Source organism: Mus caroli, chromosome 4, assembly GCF_900094665.2.
Source record: "Mus caroli chromosome 4, CAROLI_EIJ_v1.1, whole genome shotgun sequence".
Taxonomy (NCBI): domain Eukaryota; kingdom Metazoa; phylum Chordata; class Mammalia; order Rodentia; family Muridae; genus Mus; species Mus caroli.
In genome coordinates, this window is record NC_034573.1 from 138,362,641 (window position 1) to 138,379,527 (window position 16,887).

General features: G+C 47.8%; 1 protein-coding gene and 1 pseudogene across 1 annotated transcript in view; both read left to right on the forward strand.

Annotated features, from left to right (window-relative positions):
• Mtor (mechanistic target of rapamycin kinase) overlaps positions 1 to 16,887 on the forward strand; it is a 111,088-nt gene that overhangs the window by 65,118 nt on the left and 29,083 nt on the right. The window contains exons 30-34 of the mRNA XM_021160177.2: positions 2,661 to 2,800; positions 10,403 to 10,503; positions 13,158 to 13,273; positions 14,478 to 14,555; positions 14,751 to 14,858. Coding sequence (XP_021015836.1) covers positions 2,661 to 2,800; positions 10,403 to 10,503; positions 13,158 to 13,273; positions 14,478 to 14,555; positions 14,751 to 14,858 — 543 coding nt within the window. The remainder of the gene's footprint in view (positions 1 to 2,660; positions 2,801 to 10,402; positions 10,504 to 13,157; positions 13,274 to 14,477; positions 14,556 to 14,750; positions 14,859 to 16,887) is intronic.
• On the forward strand, positions 8,298 to 9,279 carry LOC110292682 (annotated as a pseudogene).

Sequence of the window (16,887 nt, forward strand, 5' to 3'; positions counted from 1 at the left end):
ACTCTTACGGATGAAGTGTGCAGTGCAAGAGAGAACTCGCTCACATGGAGTAGAGACCTGCAGTGGCGAGTGCTGTGAACTCCTAGCATGGGCTTCACTCTGGGATGGATACTCCACCTGCTTCATTTGGCTCCATGCTCACAGGGACACTACGAAGTGGCTATTGTCATTATCCCCTTTGTCAAGTGAGGGGACTGTGGACCCAGCAGGTTGAACACCTGTCTGAGCTAACAGAACAAAACAAGGCAGGGCCAGGACATTTTCTGGGCAGGCAAGCACCAAGACCACCATTCGGCCTAGCCCATCACCTGTGTGTTACCCATGGCAGAGCCCCTGTGCCTGTCCCTGAGTTCACACTCATTACAGTGTATTAGAAACTGGCTAATTCCCCAAGGGGAGAATAAAGGCATCCTTTTAATTTCTATCTGATACCCAGGGACTGTTGCATTCTTACTCATGTAGGTGCTTCTCTGCTGCCGTCCTTGTCTCTTATAAACAAATCATTCCCATGATTCCTTGTGGTTTGACAGGGTGCTTTGATTAACCATGAATTTATAAAGCACTAACTTAATCAGTTTAACACTGGGACCCCGGAGGTTCAGGAAACTCCAGGTCCATATATTTGATGGGGAGCCTTTTATTAATTGTGTAGGTCACTTAGAGTGGTTTGCCGTGATCTTCTGTCTGATGTCCAGCACTGTGCCTCATTGGCCTGGAACAACAGGCTTTCTTTCACCATCTTAAACACATACTGCCTGTAAACAGACTAAGGGCAGCCTCTCTCCAGATGACAACAGAACACAAAGAATGACATCTCAGCGTCTTTGCCACGCCTTTGTTTGCGGAAGCAGAAAGCACACCGTGTGCTCCTCAGACCAGGCTGTACTCTGTTGCAATATCCCCAGAGCTTGGGCCCCCTTGAGTCTGAGGGAAACAAGGGCTCTTCACACATCTGGTGCTCGGGTGATCTGCCAGCAGATGGCTCATGCTCCAGTGCTCAGAGCCATAAATGAAAGGCTCTCCATCTCCAGGTTCTAAAGGTGGCCATTAGCTCTGGGTTATTGCTAAACCATGGCAGGTTTTCTGTTATATTTAGGTAGCTGAATCGTATTAAGCTTGACAATGGTTTGCCTTTTCTTGGCAGAGCCTGTGCTTTCTCAGCACAATTTATGTAACAGCAATCTCATTAGAATTTGTGTGATTCATTGCTTAAACCTTAGAGTTTCTCCAACCCATTGCAATTCAAAATGTCCTGCCCCCTGCTTGACCTGCACCATATGCTGCACCCTCTACTTTCTGCTGGTTCACAGAGTGTGCCACTCATCAGCCACTGGCTCCTCGAGCAGAAACTCAGCCTGGGACATTTATCTGTGATGTCCTTCATCTTAGAATGTCCCTCTACACTGTCTCTAAGCCATTCCTCCCCAGTGTCCCTCCCTCTACACTGTCTCTAAGCCATTCTTCTCCAAGCTCTCTTTTATATGTAGGCAAAACAGAGGCATTATTGTTGGCTTAAAGATGAAGTTTAGTTTACCTTAGATAGGCTGATCTCCGCAAACCCCACTGGCAGTAGGGCTAAGGCTCTCTTTTATATGTAGGCAAAATAGAGGCATTATTGTTGGCTTAAAGATGAAGTTTAGTTTACCTTAGATAGGCTGATCTCCGCAAACCCCACTGGCAGTAGTGCACAGGCAAAGGGAATATTGGAAGAAAATGCCGTCAGCATTGCACAGTAGACGTGGCTCTTACCTGGGTTCAGGCCACACAGCAGAGTGTTGATTTTTTTTTTTCTGTATCTGCTCTATAAACATCAGTTTTATCTAGAAAGGCGAGAAAGAAGCAGGGGAAACTAATGTGGGCCCTGTACTTATCAAGTACAGGTTCCACCTCAGAATCATGCTGTTCTTTAAGGACCGACCGTCTGGAGAGCTTATAGCCCTGGTACAGAGATAGTCTCCCACTGAGCTGATGAAGAAACTCAAAGGCAGACAGAAAACACATAAAACAGGCTCTGAAGATTCTGTCTGGAACTTCCAGACTGAGGAACTTCCCTTACTCCTGTGGACACTACTCACCATCAGCGTGGCACTCTGTCAGCCAGAATAATGGAATCCCTCCTTTGGCCTTGACAGAGGTAGAGGTGCCAAGTACTACATAGGAGGGAATGTTGGGAATGTTGGGTGGAAGACTGTAGAAGGATAAAAGGTTGTCCAGAGAATTTTAAGTAGTAGCATTGTGTTGTATTTTAAATTATTTCCTAAAAGTTTAGAAATGCGTTAAGAATTCGGAGAATCAAAGGCTTCTACAAAGAAGCAGCTATGGCCTGGGCTGCTGTGCCTGTCACACAGCCCCGGGTTATCAGTGCAGCAGACTGGAGTGCAGGACCTGTGGTTGGGGTCCCACTCTCCCTGCAGGTGTCCCCTATGTACCAAAGTGATGGGAATGGAGCTGGACCCTTCACCACGTGCTCTCAGTATCTTGGGATTCAGGATCAGCCATTAGTGTGTGCAGGAACTAGCATCTCTACCTCTGCCGAAGAACCCAGGTCCAGATAAGTGCTTGTCGGTCTCAGCTGGGACATGCTGATAGGGAAGCATGTGATGAGTATGGTGCAGCGTAGGAGAGTGTGAGGACTCAGAGCTTACCCTTGCTCTCTGCAGGAGATCCAGGCCACCTGGTATGAGAAGCTGCATGAGTGGGAGGATGCTCTCGTGGCCTACGACAAGAAGATGGACACAAACAAGGAAGACCCGGAGCTGATGCTGGGCCGCATGCGCTGCCTCGAGGCCTTGGGGGAATGGTGAGCTTCACTGGGGTGATGACCTGAGTTGAGTGGCTAGGCTCATCTCGCCAGTGAGTCTGCTCCCTAACTGATCTCACCTCAGACTCTTGCTCTGTGTCACCCGATGCATTCCAGGAAGCATCCACAGCTGTGGTGTTTCTGACCTCTGTTCCTTGGTCTGGGTTTGCTTTCTTTGGTTTGCTTTGGTGTTTGAGTCACTCTCACCTTATAGCCAATACTGGCCTGGAACTTGTCTAGCCTAGACTGACTTGAACTTGTGGCAGTTCTCTTGCCTCAACCACCCTAGTGGTAGAATTGGGGCTGTGAGCCACTGTCTGCAGCTTCACTGTTTTATGCTTTTTGGTTTCTTACCCTGCATAATGGTCCAGGTAGAAGAGCCATGTGACCCTGGGCACTGCACTCTCTCCACCCATCTGTTCTCTTGTTCTCCTGACCTTGGCAGATCTGCTAAAGAACTCATTTTACAGCTTTAATTTTTTTAATAATTAGCTCTTGGGTCTGGAGCGATGGCTTTTAGCAGCTAAAAGCACTGGCTACTCTTGCCAGAGGACCTGGGTTCTCTTCCCAGAATCCAGAGCAGCTGGCAATCTTCTACCAAAGGATCCAGTGCCCTCTTTTGGCCTCTTCAAGCACTGCATGCACATGGTACACAGACACGCACATGCAGGCAGAATACCCATACACATAAATAGAAAGAAATAAATCATACGTTTTTAAAAAACAGATTCTAATGATCAGCTCTTTGGGGGCTAGGCTGCCTTTAAGGCAGGTGGACCTCTGTGAGTTTGAGACCAGCCTGGTCTACATAGTAAGTTCCATCCAGCTAATTACCTATCACTCTTTGGGAAAGTCACTGTGGCTTTTAGTTCTCTATAATGGTAGTTATAATCCCCAGGAGAGAACATAGCATAGTGGTTTTGCATGATAATTTAATGTCAATAAATTTAGCCACAAACAAGAATTTCACCTGGGTGATGGTGGTTCACACCTTTAATCCCAGCACTTGGGAGGCAGAGGCAGGTGGATCTCTGAGTTCAAACTCAACCTTGTCTATAGAGTGAGTTCCAGGACAGCCAACTCTACATAGAAAAACAACAACAAAAGAGAATTTCAGATAGACAGAGAGGCTGGGAAGATGGGTCAGTCAGTAAAGTGTATGCTGTACAACAAGCACAGGGATCTGAGTTCAGATCCCCGAGTGCCCAGGCAGAGTCGTAGAGCTAGAGAAACAAACCCGTGGATCTCTAGTGCCTCTGGCCCGCCAATCCTGCCCTGTTGGTGAGTTCTGGGCTCAGAAAGAAATCCTGTTTCAGAAAATAAGGGGCAAGGTGGCAGGTGGAGAGAAGGCTCCCTTGAGCTGCAGAGCATGAGGGCTCCTTCATATCCCAGGGCCACATGGAGAGCTGGGCTTGGCACATGCAGGGCTGGTAAGCAAGCACTGTGGTGGGGAGAGACAAGAGCTTTGCCAGACTTACACAGCCAGCCTGGCTCCAGGCTCAGGGAAAAACCTTTTTGGGGAGACCGAGAGGCAACTCAGCTGTTAAAACACTGACTGCTCTTCCAGAGAACCTGGGTTTGATTCCCAGCACCCACAGGGCAGCTTATAGCTGTCAGGAACTCTAGTTCCAGGGATCTAATGCCCCCTTCTGGTCTCTGTGGGCACCAGGCATACACATGGTACACATGCAGGCATACTTGCAGGCAAAACACCCATACATATAAAACTTTTTGTTTAATTAAAAAAAGTCACTGTATCCAAGTAATTAAGGCAGACAGTGATAGCACAGGACACTTGACATCCTCCACTGGCCTACACACACACACTCAGCACACTCCCATGTGTGTGCGTGAACAGCACACACATAAACACATTTACACACTGTCATTCAATCAGTATGACAGAGAGCAACTGAAGGAGAAATCTGACATTGACTTCTGGCCTCTGTATACACACATGGGTCCAAATAAATTATACACACACAGATGGCAGATGGGTAGATGGGTGAGTGAACAGACAAAAACAATTGAAAATTGTCTAATTATCTAGAACTGGGAAACCTAAAAATTACTGTTTTATGTATTTTCAAAATGAACATTTTATGTTTATTCCTCAGTGAATGGAGGAAACGTATTCTATCAAATCTGCCTCCCTAGTTTATACAACTAAGTGTTTCGAGTCCAACAGGCATCTAGAACCTCATTCCCTGGAACAGTAGCCACTGGCTACTCCTGGCTATTTTAAAATGGAATAAGATGTAAAGTCAGTTCCACAGTCATACTGGCCTCACATCAGTGCTCAGAAGCACACGTGGCTGATGGCTCCTTCATCAGACAATGTACCCAGAACTTTCCATCTTCATGGCAAGCTCTGCTGGGCCGATGTTCAGAGTGAGCCATGCTACCTAAAAACAGGGATTTGTTTGTTCTCATTTTAGCTCTGCTGTCCTACAACCATTGCTTAGAAGAGATGTAAAAGAGGTGTAAATGTTCCTAAAATTTGGATCTGATTGGCTCTGAAAGGCTTTCGTGCTCCCCGGTGACCTTTGACCTGTCTGCCTTGTAGCCTTACCCACTTCTTCCTTCACCTGTTCCTTGGTGGCCTGTCCTTGTGTCTGAGCTGCCTGGTCATTTTCCTTCCTTCCCTTCCGCTGCCATCCCTGTCTTCTCCTGCTCTATCTTTAAAACCACAGTTTCTTTTCCTTGGGCTCTTTCATGGCCTTTCCTTTCTCTTGCCCTTCCTTTTCAACTAGAGATGATACTTTCCCTGACTGTACCAAGTAGGGACAGCGTGGATGCCTTGGAAAAGCAGAGATGTGGTTTTGTCCAGCCCCCTTAAATACCAGGCTCACAGCCTGAGGTCTCCTGAGAGTGAGTACCACTGGCCTCTTCCCCCACAGTTTCCACTCCTATACACCTCCTCTCTCTTGGGTTCTTTCCAGTTTTATAATTACCTACAAAGTCTACAGGGCCTAGTAGTGCTGACGAAGCAAGTGAGGGCTTTAAGGATGTGGAAGTCTAAAAGAGACATTAAAGGAGATGAGAGAAGCAGAACTCCTTCCTGCCCTTTCCAGGTTTCTGATAAGGCTTATTTAATCCGTTCTGTTTAGTGTGCATTTTCTGAGTGTCTTTCTGTGTGAGCACGTATTCTGAACCTGCCTGAGGCAGGCATCCACTGAAGGAAGGCTCCATCAGAATCAACCACAGGGACTCAGCAGTGAGGGTAAAATTGCCCCTTTCTGTGCTCATTTGCCTTCTGGGTGCTAATTAGAGATGGAGCCCAGCACCTTAGCAGGAGTCAGTGCCCTGTGTGCCTTTAAAATAAGCACAGGGCGGCCAGCTAGGGAAAGTACTCCAAATGAAAGGGCTTACTAAGCCTCCTGCTGCAGCAGCCTCACTGGGTGGGAGGTCAGATTCCTAGAGCTTCTTCTCTTTTCTTCTCAAGGGGCTCAGACTCAGTCTAGCAGTCATCCCCCTCCCCCACCCTCAGTGCTCTCTGCTCCAGTCAGTGCCAGTGTTTGTAAGCAAGTGAGGGATCCCTGCCTGTTGCTCTGTAGTGGGGGTCATGTGCTCTATGTTCACTTCTTCTTGCCTCCTGTTGAAAAGGGAAAAAGCAAAATCCCTTAACCCCTGGCGTCGCAGCAGTGGAGGAAGGCTAACTTGCCTGTGGCCACCAAACCATAAAAACAATGGAATTCTGAGCTGGGAAGATGGCTCAGTAAAGTAGCTGGCATGTAAGCATGAGACTTGCTTTTGGACCCGTAGCACCCATGTCCACAGCTGAGCTGGAAGACGGAGGAGCAGATCCCTGGGGTTGACTAGCCAGCAGACTGGCCGGTGATAGAGTTCTGGGTTCAGAGAGACCTGTCTCTAAACACCAGATGGAGGCCGACTATCTGATAGGAAGACACCCAGTATCAGCCTCCAGCCTCCACACATGTGTGCTCACTGACAGTCTTCCCGCCACACACACAGCACAGACATGAACTGGAATTCTCACTGAGGTGAATATACTCAGAGCATGTGAATTCAAAGAAATTGTCTTTATGAAGTGCCACACTGCAATAAAAATGTAAAATTTTTAAAGATTGAAATTGCAGCCTGGTAGGATCATTTACAGATAATGATGGTATCTTTCTCCTAACAAAAATGCACCAGTCAGTTGATCCTGTGCTCTGACCCACACAAATAAATAAATTCAATGTCAACGTTTTATTTATTTTAAAGAAAGAAATTGGTCCTTTAGTAACAGTGTGGCCTATGTCCTATCAGGCTTCCAGCCTGGGCAGGCCCCTTAGAACTTGTGCTGTTGCCTTTGAATCGACTTCCAAGCTGTGTGTCTCTCCAAAAGGAGAGGTGGAAGAGGCTCCTTGCTGTATCTTGAAGCTCCTGTGAACTCAGGGCTTGCCCTAGCGCAGTACAGACATGGGAAGTGGAGGCAACAGTTGTGTGATTTCTCTCCTGTTCACTTGTTCTCTATTTGGCTGGGGTTTGAGCCCAGGACCACTGAGCCACACTGCAGACCCTAAGAGGGCACACACATTCCTAACTAGCCATAGAAGTTTCTTTTCGTGTCAGGCATGGTGACTCACACCTGTGGTAATGGAGAGGCTGGAGCAAGGGAATTGTCTCAAGTTTGAGGGCATCCTAGGCTACATAATGAGTTGTAGGTCTGCTTGAGCTACAAAGTGGGACCCTGTCTCAACAAAATGAAGATCACTATTCTTGGTGTGGTTCTGTTCTTTTTTTATTTTGGGACTTTTTAAATTTTTATTTTAAGTTGTATTTTTGTGTCTGAGTGTTTTCTTTGTGTGCATGTGTATATATATGCATGTGCACCACATTTGTGCCTTGTAGCCGTAAAGGTTCCAAGATGACTTTAGGTCAGTTGTAAGCTTCCGTGTGGGTGCTGAGAACTGAACCTGGGTCCTCTGGAAAAACAGCCAGTGCTCTTACCCACTGAACCATCTCTCTAGCCCCTATTGGAATTTCTTAAGCACTCTTCATATCTCATTATCTAGGTGGTCATAATGTGTATGCCAGTAATCCCAGCACTTGAGAGGTAGAGACAAGAGGATCAGAATTTTGTTTGTTTGTTTGTTTTTGTTTTTGTTTTTTGAGACAGGGTTTCTCTGTGTTGCCCTAGCTGTTCTGGAACTCACGCTGTAGACCAGGCTGGCCTCGAACTCAGACATCTGCCTTCCTCTGCCTCCCAAGTGCTGGGACTAAAAGCGTACACCACCACTGTTGGCCTAAGGATCAGGATTTCAAGGCCAACCTTGGCTGCATAGTAAATTTGTGGCCATCCTGAGCTACATAAAATTCTGTGTTAAAAACAGACAGCTCGAGAGAGAGCTGAAGGGCTGGCTCATCAGTCTTGCACGGAGCCCAAGCCCCCGAGTGGAGGTGCTCACGACCTGCTCCAGCTCCAGCTCCAGAGGACACACACACCTCTGCTGGACTCCACAAGTACTTGCACAAAAGTCACACATACAAATGCTCAGTTTGGCGTCCGGCGTCGGTCTGCTGCGGGATGGCGGCTCTGAGGAGTTGGGTGACTCGGAGCGTCAGCTCTCTGTTCAGGTACAGACAGCGTTTTCCTGTCTTGGCAAACTCTAAGAAACGCTGTTTCTCAGAATTGATAAAACCATGGCACAAAACTGTGTTGACTGGATTTGGCGTGGCACTGTGTGCGCCTATTGCTCAGAAATCGGAGCCTCAGTCGCTCAGTAAGGAAGCATTGATGAGGAGGGCTGTGTCTTTGGTAACAGATAGCACCTCTACCTTTCTGTCTCAAACCACGTACGCGCTGATTGAAGCAATCACCGAGTATACTAAGGCTGTTTACACGTTAGTGTCTCTGTATTGACAATGTACAAGTTTACTTGGGAAGATGAATTCCCAGGAGGAAGATGAGGTGTGGCAGGTGATTATAGGAGCCAGAGTTGAGATGACTTCAAAACAGCAGGAATACTTGAAGTTGGAGACCACTTGGATGACAGTGGTTGGCCTTTCAGAGATGGCTGCAGAGGTTGCCTATCAAACTGGAGCAGATCAGGCCTCCATAACTGCCAGGAATCACATCCAGTTGGTGAAGTCACAGGTACAAGAGGTGCGCCAGCTCTCCCAGAAAGCAGAAACCAAGTTGGCTGAAGCACAGACAAAAGAGCTGCACCAGAAAGTACAGGAAGTGAGTGATGAGGGGGCTGACCAGGAAGAGGAGGCCTACCTGTGTGAAGATTGAGGGCTTGAGCCCAGTGCCCTGTCCATCCACTCTGTGGGGAAAGCCAGTGGGTGGCATCCACCTAATGTTGTCCCAGCTCTGCAGAGCTAACAGGTTCTGCCATTGACAGTCAGACCAGAGCCTTCTGTGAGCTGTGCCTGGCCCCTTCTCTCTACTCGCAGCCTCTGTGCCTGGTTCTTAGCTCTGGGCGTGGGTCAGCACTGTCCCTCAGCACAGCTCCTCTCTTGCTGATCTTTTACCTCGCACCCAAAGTATTTCACCAACCTGGGCCAACAGAGGAGGGGCCTTTCCTGCCACACCCTTAAGTTCAGTAGCTGTTTAACTACAGTTTTTAATGTTACTCGGATGTTCAAGTGTGATTTAGTGCTTGCTTCTCCACAGGGAAGTGGGGGGCTTGTCTGGTTTGTAACATTTCTGTGTTTATAAGGTCCTTTCTCCCTGTGAGCATAGCTCAGCTATGGAGTTACTCAGGGCGTGAACAGCTCACCTGGTGCTCCCCACAGGCCCATTTGTTTGTTCCTTCTTTGAATTTTTCTGCTGTATCCAAAGGAAGAGAAGTTTAGTGTTTGCATTAAAAAAGAGAGATTGGGGAAAAAAAAAAAGAACAAATGCTCAATTTATTTTGTTTCTTTAATTTAAAATAAAACCTTTAAAACCCTCTCAGTCCTTTCCTATACCCTTAATAACTGTGCACCACTCTGAGAGCAAGTGGCTTCCCGGTGTTTGGTTGATGGGACCTTATTTCTGCATAGATTGAGTTCATCTCAGACTGAAGTCAGACATTAGTAGTATTTGTAAGAGCCGGCCTTCTCTGTAGCTTTGCCCTCAAAAGGAATGTTCAGATGTTTCTCTTAGATTGCTTTCTCTGTAGACCTGCCACATAAAAAGACCCGAGCCTGTACTGAGAGGACAAAAATTAACTTAGTAGTTATTAAGGCACCAGATGTTGAAGATATTTTTTTTTTTAAAGATTTATTTATTTATTATATGTAAGTACACTGTAGCTGTCTTCAGACAGTCCAGAAGAGGGCGCCAGATCTCGTTACGGATGGTTGTGAGCCACCATGTGGTTGCTGGGAGTTGAACTCTGGACCTTCGGAAGAGCAGTCGGGTGCTCTTACCCACTGAGCCATCTCACCAGCCCGAAGATATTTTATATCACACAGAGTTAGACACTGCATTCTGCTTTATAAACTCTCACTAGACCCTAGAAACCACAAACAATCCATTCTCTTCTCTGTTTTGAGGCTCCCAAGTTCAAGGCAACCAGTTACTGTGGGCCCTGGCTAGCCCAGAAGAAATTCATGGGTTGTAGAGCAAAGTTCTGCTAACCTGACTGCACGCTTCTCTTCCTCCAGGGGCCAGCTTCATCAGCAGTGCTGTGAAAAGTGGACTCTGGTTAATGATGAGACCCAGGCTAAGATGGCCCGGATGGCTGCTGCTGCAGCATGGGGTTTAGGTAAGCCAAGCTGGGGACTCTGGTATATCAAAGAATGAGCTGCCGTGATGCAGGGATAACAGTCTGTAAGAATGTAAAGGCCATCTGTGCCAATGTACTGATGCCCTCCATCTGTACATTTTCACTGTCATTTTGACAAACTCCTGAGGCATGGGTAAAAATAGCTCAGTAAGTGAGATTGGGATTGAGATGTGGGTAAGCTATCACCCCTGACAGTTCAGGGACTCAGGCCCACATCTACACTCATGTTAGACACCAGTGGCATTGCTCTCCTCTTACAGGAAACAACAGGATGCCTCCAAAGGCCAGCTCTGTGAATGCCTGTGGCGTCCCTTATAGCAATATGGGTCAGGGGTAGCTTATAAAAGCCCACCCCAGCTAGGTAGCAGCTCATGAAAACGTTCACTGCACAATTTGCAGATAGCTAAACAGGTTGGAGTCTCTGGCAGGCAGCTCAGCTTGTCTTGAGTGTCAAAACATCTTAGTGCTTGGGGAGGGAGGGAGGGATGGAGGGAGGGGCTGGTGCGGATGACGAGTTTCAGGAACTTCCTGGAGCTTTGGTTACTTCAGGAGTTTTCAGAGCTTCCTGGCAGCGTGGACCACCCCACACCCAACCCTCCTTCAAAACATCCTGAGTCCTAAGGAGCTTTCCTCAGAGATGGCATCTTTATCTCAGAGGAAATTGCTGCAGCTCGCCAGCTTGTGGGTGGGTTGCAGTCCTAGTATCTTGTTAAAAAACAGTCTCCAGTCTCGCCCCACAGAAAACTCCAGGGTTTTAGAAGCCCTGTGACAGAAAACAGGGATAAGGAAGTAGATTTATTTATGTCGTGGTGGAATTTGGCACTTGGCTTTCTTGCCTTAGCTTTCCCTGTGCTGCTTGTGTGTGCGGTACCTTTTCACCACGTGATCTGTATGTGGTTAGAGCACCACCTACCCCCTGTGCCTCAGATAGGATAGAAGGCAGAAGGGAGTTGTCTGTCTCGCTTTGTTTCTTTTCTTTCTTTTTTAAGATTTATTTATTTATTATATGTAAGTACACTGTAGCTGTCTTCAGACACTCCAGAAGAGGGCATCAGATCTCGCTACAGATGGTTGTGAGCCACCATGTGGTTGCTGGGAATTGAACTCTGGACCATCGGAAGAGCAGTCAGTGCTCTTACTCACTGAGCCATCTCACCAGCCCCTTCACTTTGTTTCTTAATGTTTATAGGTCTTTCACTACATGTGTATAACTGACTGGAACAATGATGTCCCACATGCCACCGCCTTCTCCAACAGTCACAAACATTTCAATCACGTTTTATCGGTTTTCCCTGCTACTAGAGCCTGTTATAAAGATATTTTGTTTATTTTTTAGATGGAGTTTCATCTTATGGCCCTGGCTGTCGTGGAACTCACCACCTGCCTCTGCCTCCCCAGTGCTGGATTTAAAGGTGCATTCTGCCCTACCTAGTCCAGATATGTAGACTTTTGACACTACACCCTAACTGAGGCTTCCAGTTCTTTTGCTTTTTGTTTGTTTGCTCATTTTTTTGTTTTGTTTGTTTGTTTTTTCGAGACAGGGTTTCTCTGTATAGCCCTGGCTGTCCTGGAACTCACTTTGTAGACCAGGCTGGTCTCGAACTCAGAAATCCGCCTGCCTCTGCCTCCCGAGTGCTGGGATTAAAGGCGTGCACCACCACGCCTGGCTGTTTGCTCATTTTTAATTATGTTTATGTGTCTGTAGCTATAAGCGTGTGAGTGCAGGTGTCAGCAGGGGCCACAGGGTCAGATCCTCCTGGAGCTGGAGTTAGGGGTGGTTGTGAGACAACCTCATGTAGGTTCTGGGAACCAAACTCTGCTTCTCTCCAAGAGCCGTATAAGCTCTTCACTGCTGAGCCATTCCTCTAGCCTCCAACTCTGCATTTCTTGATGGGACAGGAGAGGAGAGACAGGATGTGGCGTGTGCAGAACCATCCCGGAGCCTAGAGCAGAGTAGCAACTGCCCCCTCCGTGTCATCGTCATCATTGTAGTCCCACCCCCCACAGCCCCCCAGTCACTGCTCTTCTATGCTTTGCTGTCGTAAGCCCTGGGCTTCGTCCAGAATGGCTTTTAAAAACAAATTGCTTCCTGAGGAGTCATCTATCGCTGTCTGCTTTTGCCCAGAGGCGTTGGTAATGGATGAACCAATAGTTGGGAGTGGAATGCTGGAAAATGCCTTGTAAAAACAGCAGCCCTGCAGTTTGCACCTAATGAGGCTGGTGTCTCTTCTGCAGATGGTGTTGGCAGGATTAACGTTGGATGCCTGCTCAGCACCAGGGGAGGAAGTACATACCTCTCCCTGGGGCAGCCATTTCTCCATTCTAACATGACACAAGAGATCACTGCACAGTGACCAGCCCATCTCTCTGCTGTAATGGATTATTTTCAAATATTTGTGGCTAGGATATTGCCACAGTGAAAAGGGCAAACAGTTTGTCAAAGCCTGTCTTCTAATTGTATGATGGCCATTTTCAATTGCTTAAAGGAAAATGTAATTTCCCAGTATTTCATTGAGCTGTGAGGTGCTCACTTGTAGGGAAGAATGTGATTTTGTCTTAACCTGGAGAAGCTGTAAAGGGAGTTCTCTGGGCCAGCTGTCCCATGACTCTCTGTCCTGTGTTTGTTTTCCTAGGTCAGTGGGACAGCATGGAGGAGTACACCTGCATGATCCCGAGGGACACCCACGATGGAGCCTTTTACAGGGCAGTGTTGGCTCTACATCAGGATCTCTTCTCCTTGGCCCAGCAGGTGAGAAATGCGCATCCTGACTGTCCAGCATGGAAAGGAAACAAAGTTATCGTGTGTGTGTGTGTGTGTGTGTGTGTGTGTGTGTGTGTGTCTGTGTGTCTGTGTGTCTGTGTGTGTCTGTCTGTGTGTCTGTCTGTGTGTGTCTGTGTGTGTGTCCTTTGATTCCTAAGCACTCATCTGCATTCCTTATTGAATGGCCTTGATACATAATATCCACCACAGAGAAGAGTAGGCTAGGCTTCTGGAGTGTGGCCTTGATACATAGTATCCACCACAGAGAAGAGTAGGCTAGGCTTCTGGAGTGTGGCCTTGATACATAGCATCAACCACAGAGAAGAGTAGGCTAGGCTTCTGGAGTGTTCCTGGAAGGGAGGTTGGGGGTGGTCAGTGTGGATTGTGACTGCTTTGGCAGTAGCTTCTTGGGTCATTGTTGGCCCTTGTAAACACCTTGCCTAAGTTCTAGTCTAGTGAGAGGAGCTCTTAAGTTTCACCAAGCGAGGATTTAGATGACTGTGGGGATCTTCTGGACCCAGAGAGCACACACTGTTCTAACTTGCAGAATGCATAATGAAGTGGTTGTCTCCACCTTGTCAGACACCAGACTGTCAGTAAATGATCTGAGTACCTCAGAGATGCCAACATAGTAATTAGCCTAAAACATTCAGAAAAAGAAAAACTCCACAAGAAGAGTTTTATTTTAAGTGGTAGCACAGAGAAGGTGCAGAATGCAGTCCTGTGGTAGCCCTGTGCTAGAGTGCTTGACAGGATTCCACACCTGGGTCTTCCGGGTCAGAGACAGAGGTGCCCATTTCCATAGAGAGCATTGCAGAAACACTCCTTTACCCCACCTTAGAGCCACTGCCATGTCCAGTCTGTTACCACAACATGCCCATCAAGGGAAATGAAACAAAGGCAGGGCCCAAGGACAGCCCATTACTGTGCAAGAGTGCTGCGATTCTGCCCCATAGCACACATTCCCTCCTCGCCACCCAAGCTTGTGAGCATTCCCTGAGCTTCTGCTTGCCAATGCCATGGGCCGCTCAGTCTTTGATGAGACTCTGGGGAGTGAGTGCTCTTCTCTGGCCATCCAGATTAAGCGGGTTTTCTGCCCTCCTGTGGTGAGTGACACTAGAGTGACACAGATAACTTCTGTGAAACCCCAAATGCAGAGCCCAGGTCTAGAGCTTCCTGGTTTCTCTCCTAGTGCATTGACAAGGCCAGGGACCTGCTGGATGCAGAGCTGACTGCCATGGCAGGAGAGAGCTACAGCCGAGCCTATGGGGTGAGTGTTGAGTCGACTGCACGTTGTCAGAATCTACAGCCCTAATGAGTGGGCTGTCGAGGATGCAACAGGTTGCTGAGAACTTGCTGTTTCTGGGGTCAGCAGATATCCTGACAGCAGAGGCTGGTTCAGGTTCACTCTGCTTGGGGGCTGTTTGTGTGAAAGTTAGGCTGGACTATGTTCTGCTTTCGTCAGGCCATGGTTTCTTGCCACATGCTGTCCGAGTTGGAGGAGGTTATCCAGTACAAACTTGTCCCTGAGCGTCGGGAGATCATCCGGCAAATCTGGTGGGAGAGACTGCAGGTAAGCTGGAGACAGCCCCAGGCCTGCGGGGCGCTTGCACCCTCACCCCTTTTCTGCTGTGCTGTGTTCTGCCACCTCTCCCAAGCAGAGCCTTCAAAGGCTTACCACCTCAGCTGTGGCTCTGAGGTTAGCAGCTCCTTCCAGGCTTTTCCAGAAATGGAAGAAAGTGTGTTTAGCAAGTGACACTTGGGACCCTCCACTTGGAAATGGTAACCTGGGACTCACTGGTTCTCTCACAATGCTCCAGCTGAGACCTCCACAATGTATTCACTCGGAGAGCCACTTACCTTTCCACATTGGCATATATATACACCCAGGATCTGAATCTCTCCTGGCTCTCAAATGACTTTACAGTGTGACCCAAGCTGAGAACCACCCCTCTAAGTGTAGTTACTAGCCACAGGCACCCAGTGTTTTCATCGGAGTTGCTGAATGCTTTGAGTCAGAACTCCTGCTTATGACAGCTCTTTAGGTTAGTCTCATCCTAGCACCTCTGGTCAGATCTCAAAGAGACTTTCCCAAGGCTTCTGCCAGCATTTCAGTGTAGCATTCTAATCGTGGCAACCTGAAGAGCTGTTATCTCTAGACCTGGGAGGGTCTCCGGTGCCCCTGGAAAGAGCAGCCTGTCTCCCAGTCCTTGAAAAATGAGAGGGAAAGATCATCAGCAAAGAAGAAGCACACTAGGGGTGTGGGTCAGTGACCCAGCACTCGCCTGGCATCCTGGGGCTCTGAGGTCCACCTCCTGTACCACATACTCAAGCACACACTGCTCTAAAGACAGTGCGTGGGTACACAGTGCTCTGGAAACCACACATGGGTGCACACACTGCTCTAGAAACAATACATGAGTGCACACACTGCTCTAAAGACAGTACATGGGTACACACACTGCTCTGGAAACCACACATGTGTGTTCATATACTGCTCTGGAAACCACTGGTCTTTCTGTTGTTACAATCAATGCCTTTAGTTTTAAACTCTTTCTTCTTGGCTGCATCCACACCTAATTCCCACTTTCTCTCCAGACCAATCAAGGTTTATGCCTCCAAGTTTTTTAGTAGGCTGTGACAAACTCTGACTCCAGGATGCATTCCTGTCTGGGAAGCTCAGGGCACATTCCACTGGACAGGAAAGAGCACTGGGCACCGTCATTCATGGCTCTGAAGTGAGCACATACAGTTCTTCTACATGTTTTATTAGTAATTATAAAATGCCCAGTGAATGTTTTGATGGAAAATTGTCTCAGAAAGAATTCCACAAGGAAAGCACTTCCCACTTGGCTTGTACACGCCCTGGTGTTTTAAGTGCCTGCATTAGGGTGTGGAGCTTCCAAATTAGGGAGCTGATGATCTTGACATTCCAGTATGGAGAATTTGGAAATACAGAGTTGGAAGGAGCATGATGGAATTAGATGGAGGGGGAGGCTCGTGCTAGCTTCCCCAAATTCAGAGTATCTCCATCACCTTCCTGAGCCCTGTCTCCAGACAGCAAGATGCTCTTCAGCTTACAGGGAGCCAAATGATTGCAGCATGTGGGAGAAGCTCACTGTTGGTGAGAGGCAATCACAGAGTAATCACTTGGTGTCCTTTTTCCTCACTTTCCAAATCATTGTCAACCTTGTGGGCTGGGAAGCTGTTATCCAAGGCTGGAAATAGAGTTGTCCTGCTGGAAACTTGGCTCTGGAAGGTGGTGTGCAGACAAAACAATCAGTGAGCTGCTGGGGCTGGACAGCTGCCACATGTGTGGTTAAGTCATCTCAGATCCTCAGAAGCACTGTTGGCCTCTGGGCAGTTGAAAAGGTCAGCCGTAGCTCATGTCTTTTGTCTTCTTTGTCTCAGGTTCCCAGGTCAGGCCCAGTATGCCCCATGAAACATACAGAAGCTAGAGGTCACTGTCACTAGGTTTTGGATTTGTGAACTTCACCTACCAGTCATTTGATACAAAAATCAGTGTACACTGGCATGGTGGCCCAGTGGCAAAGGTGCTTGCCACCAAGCCTGGTGTCCTGAGTTTGAGTCCCGGGGACGTA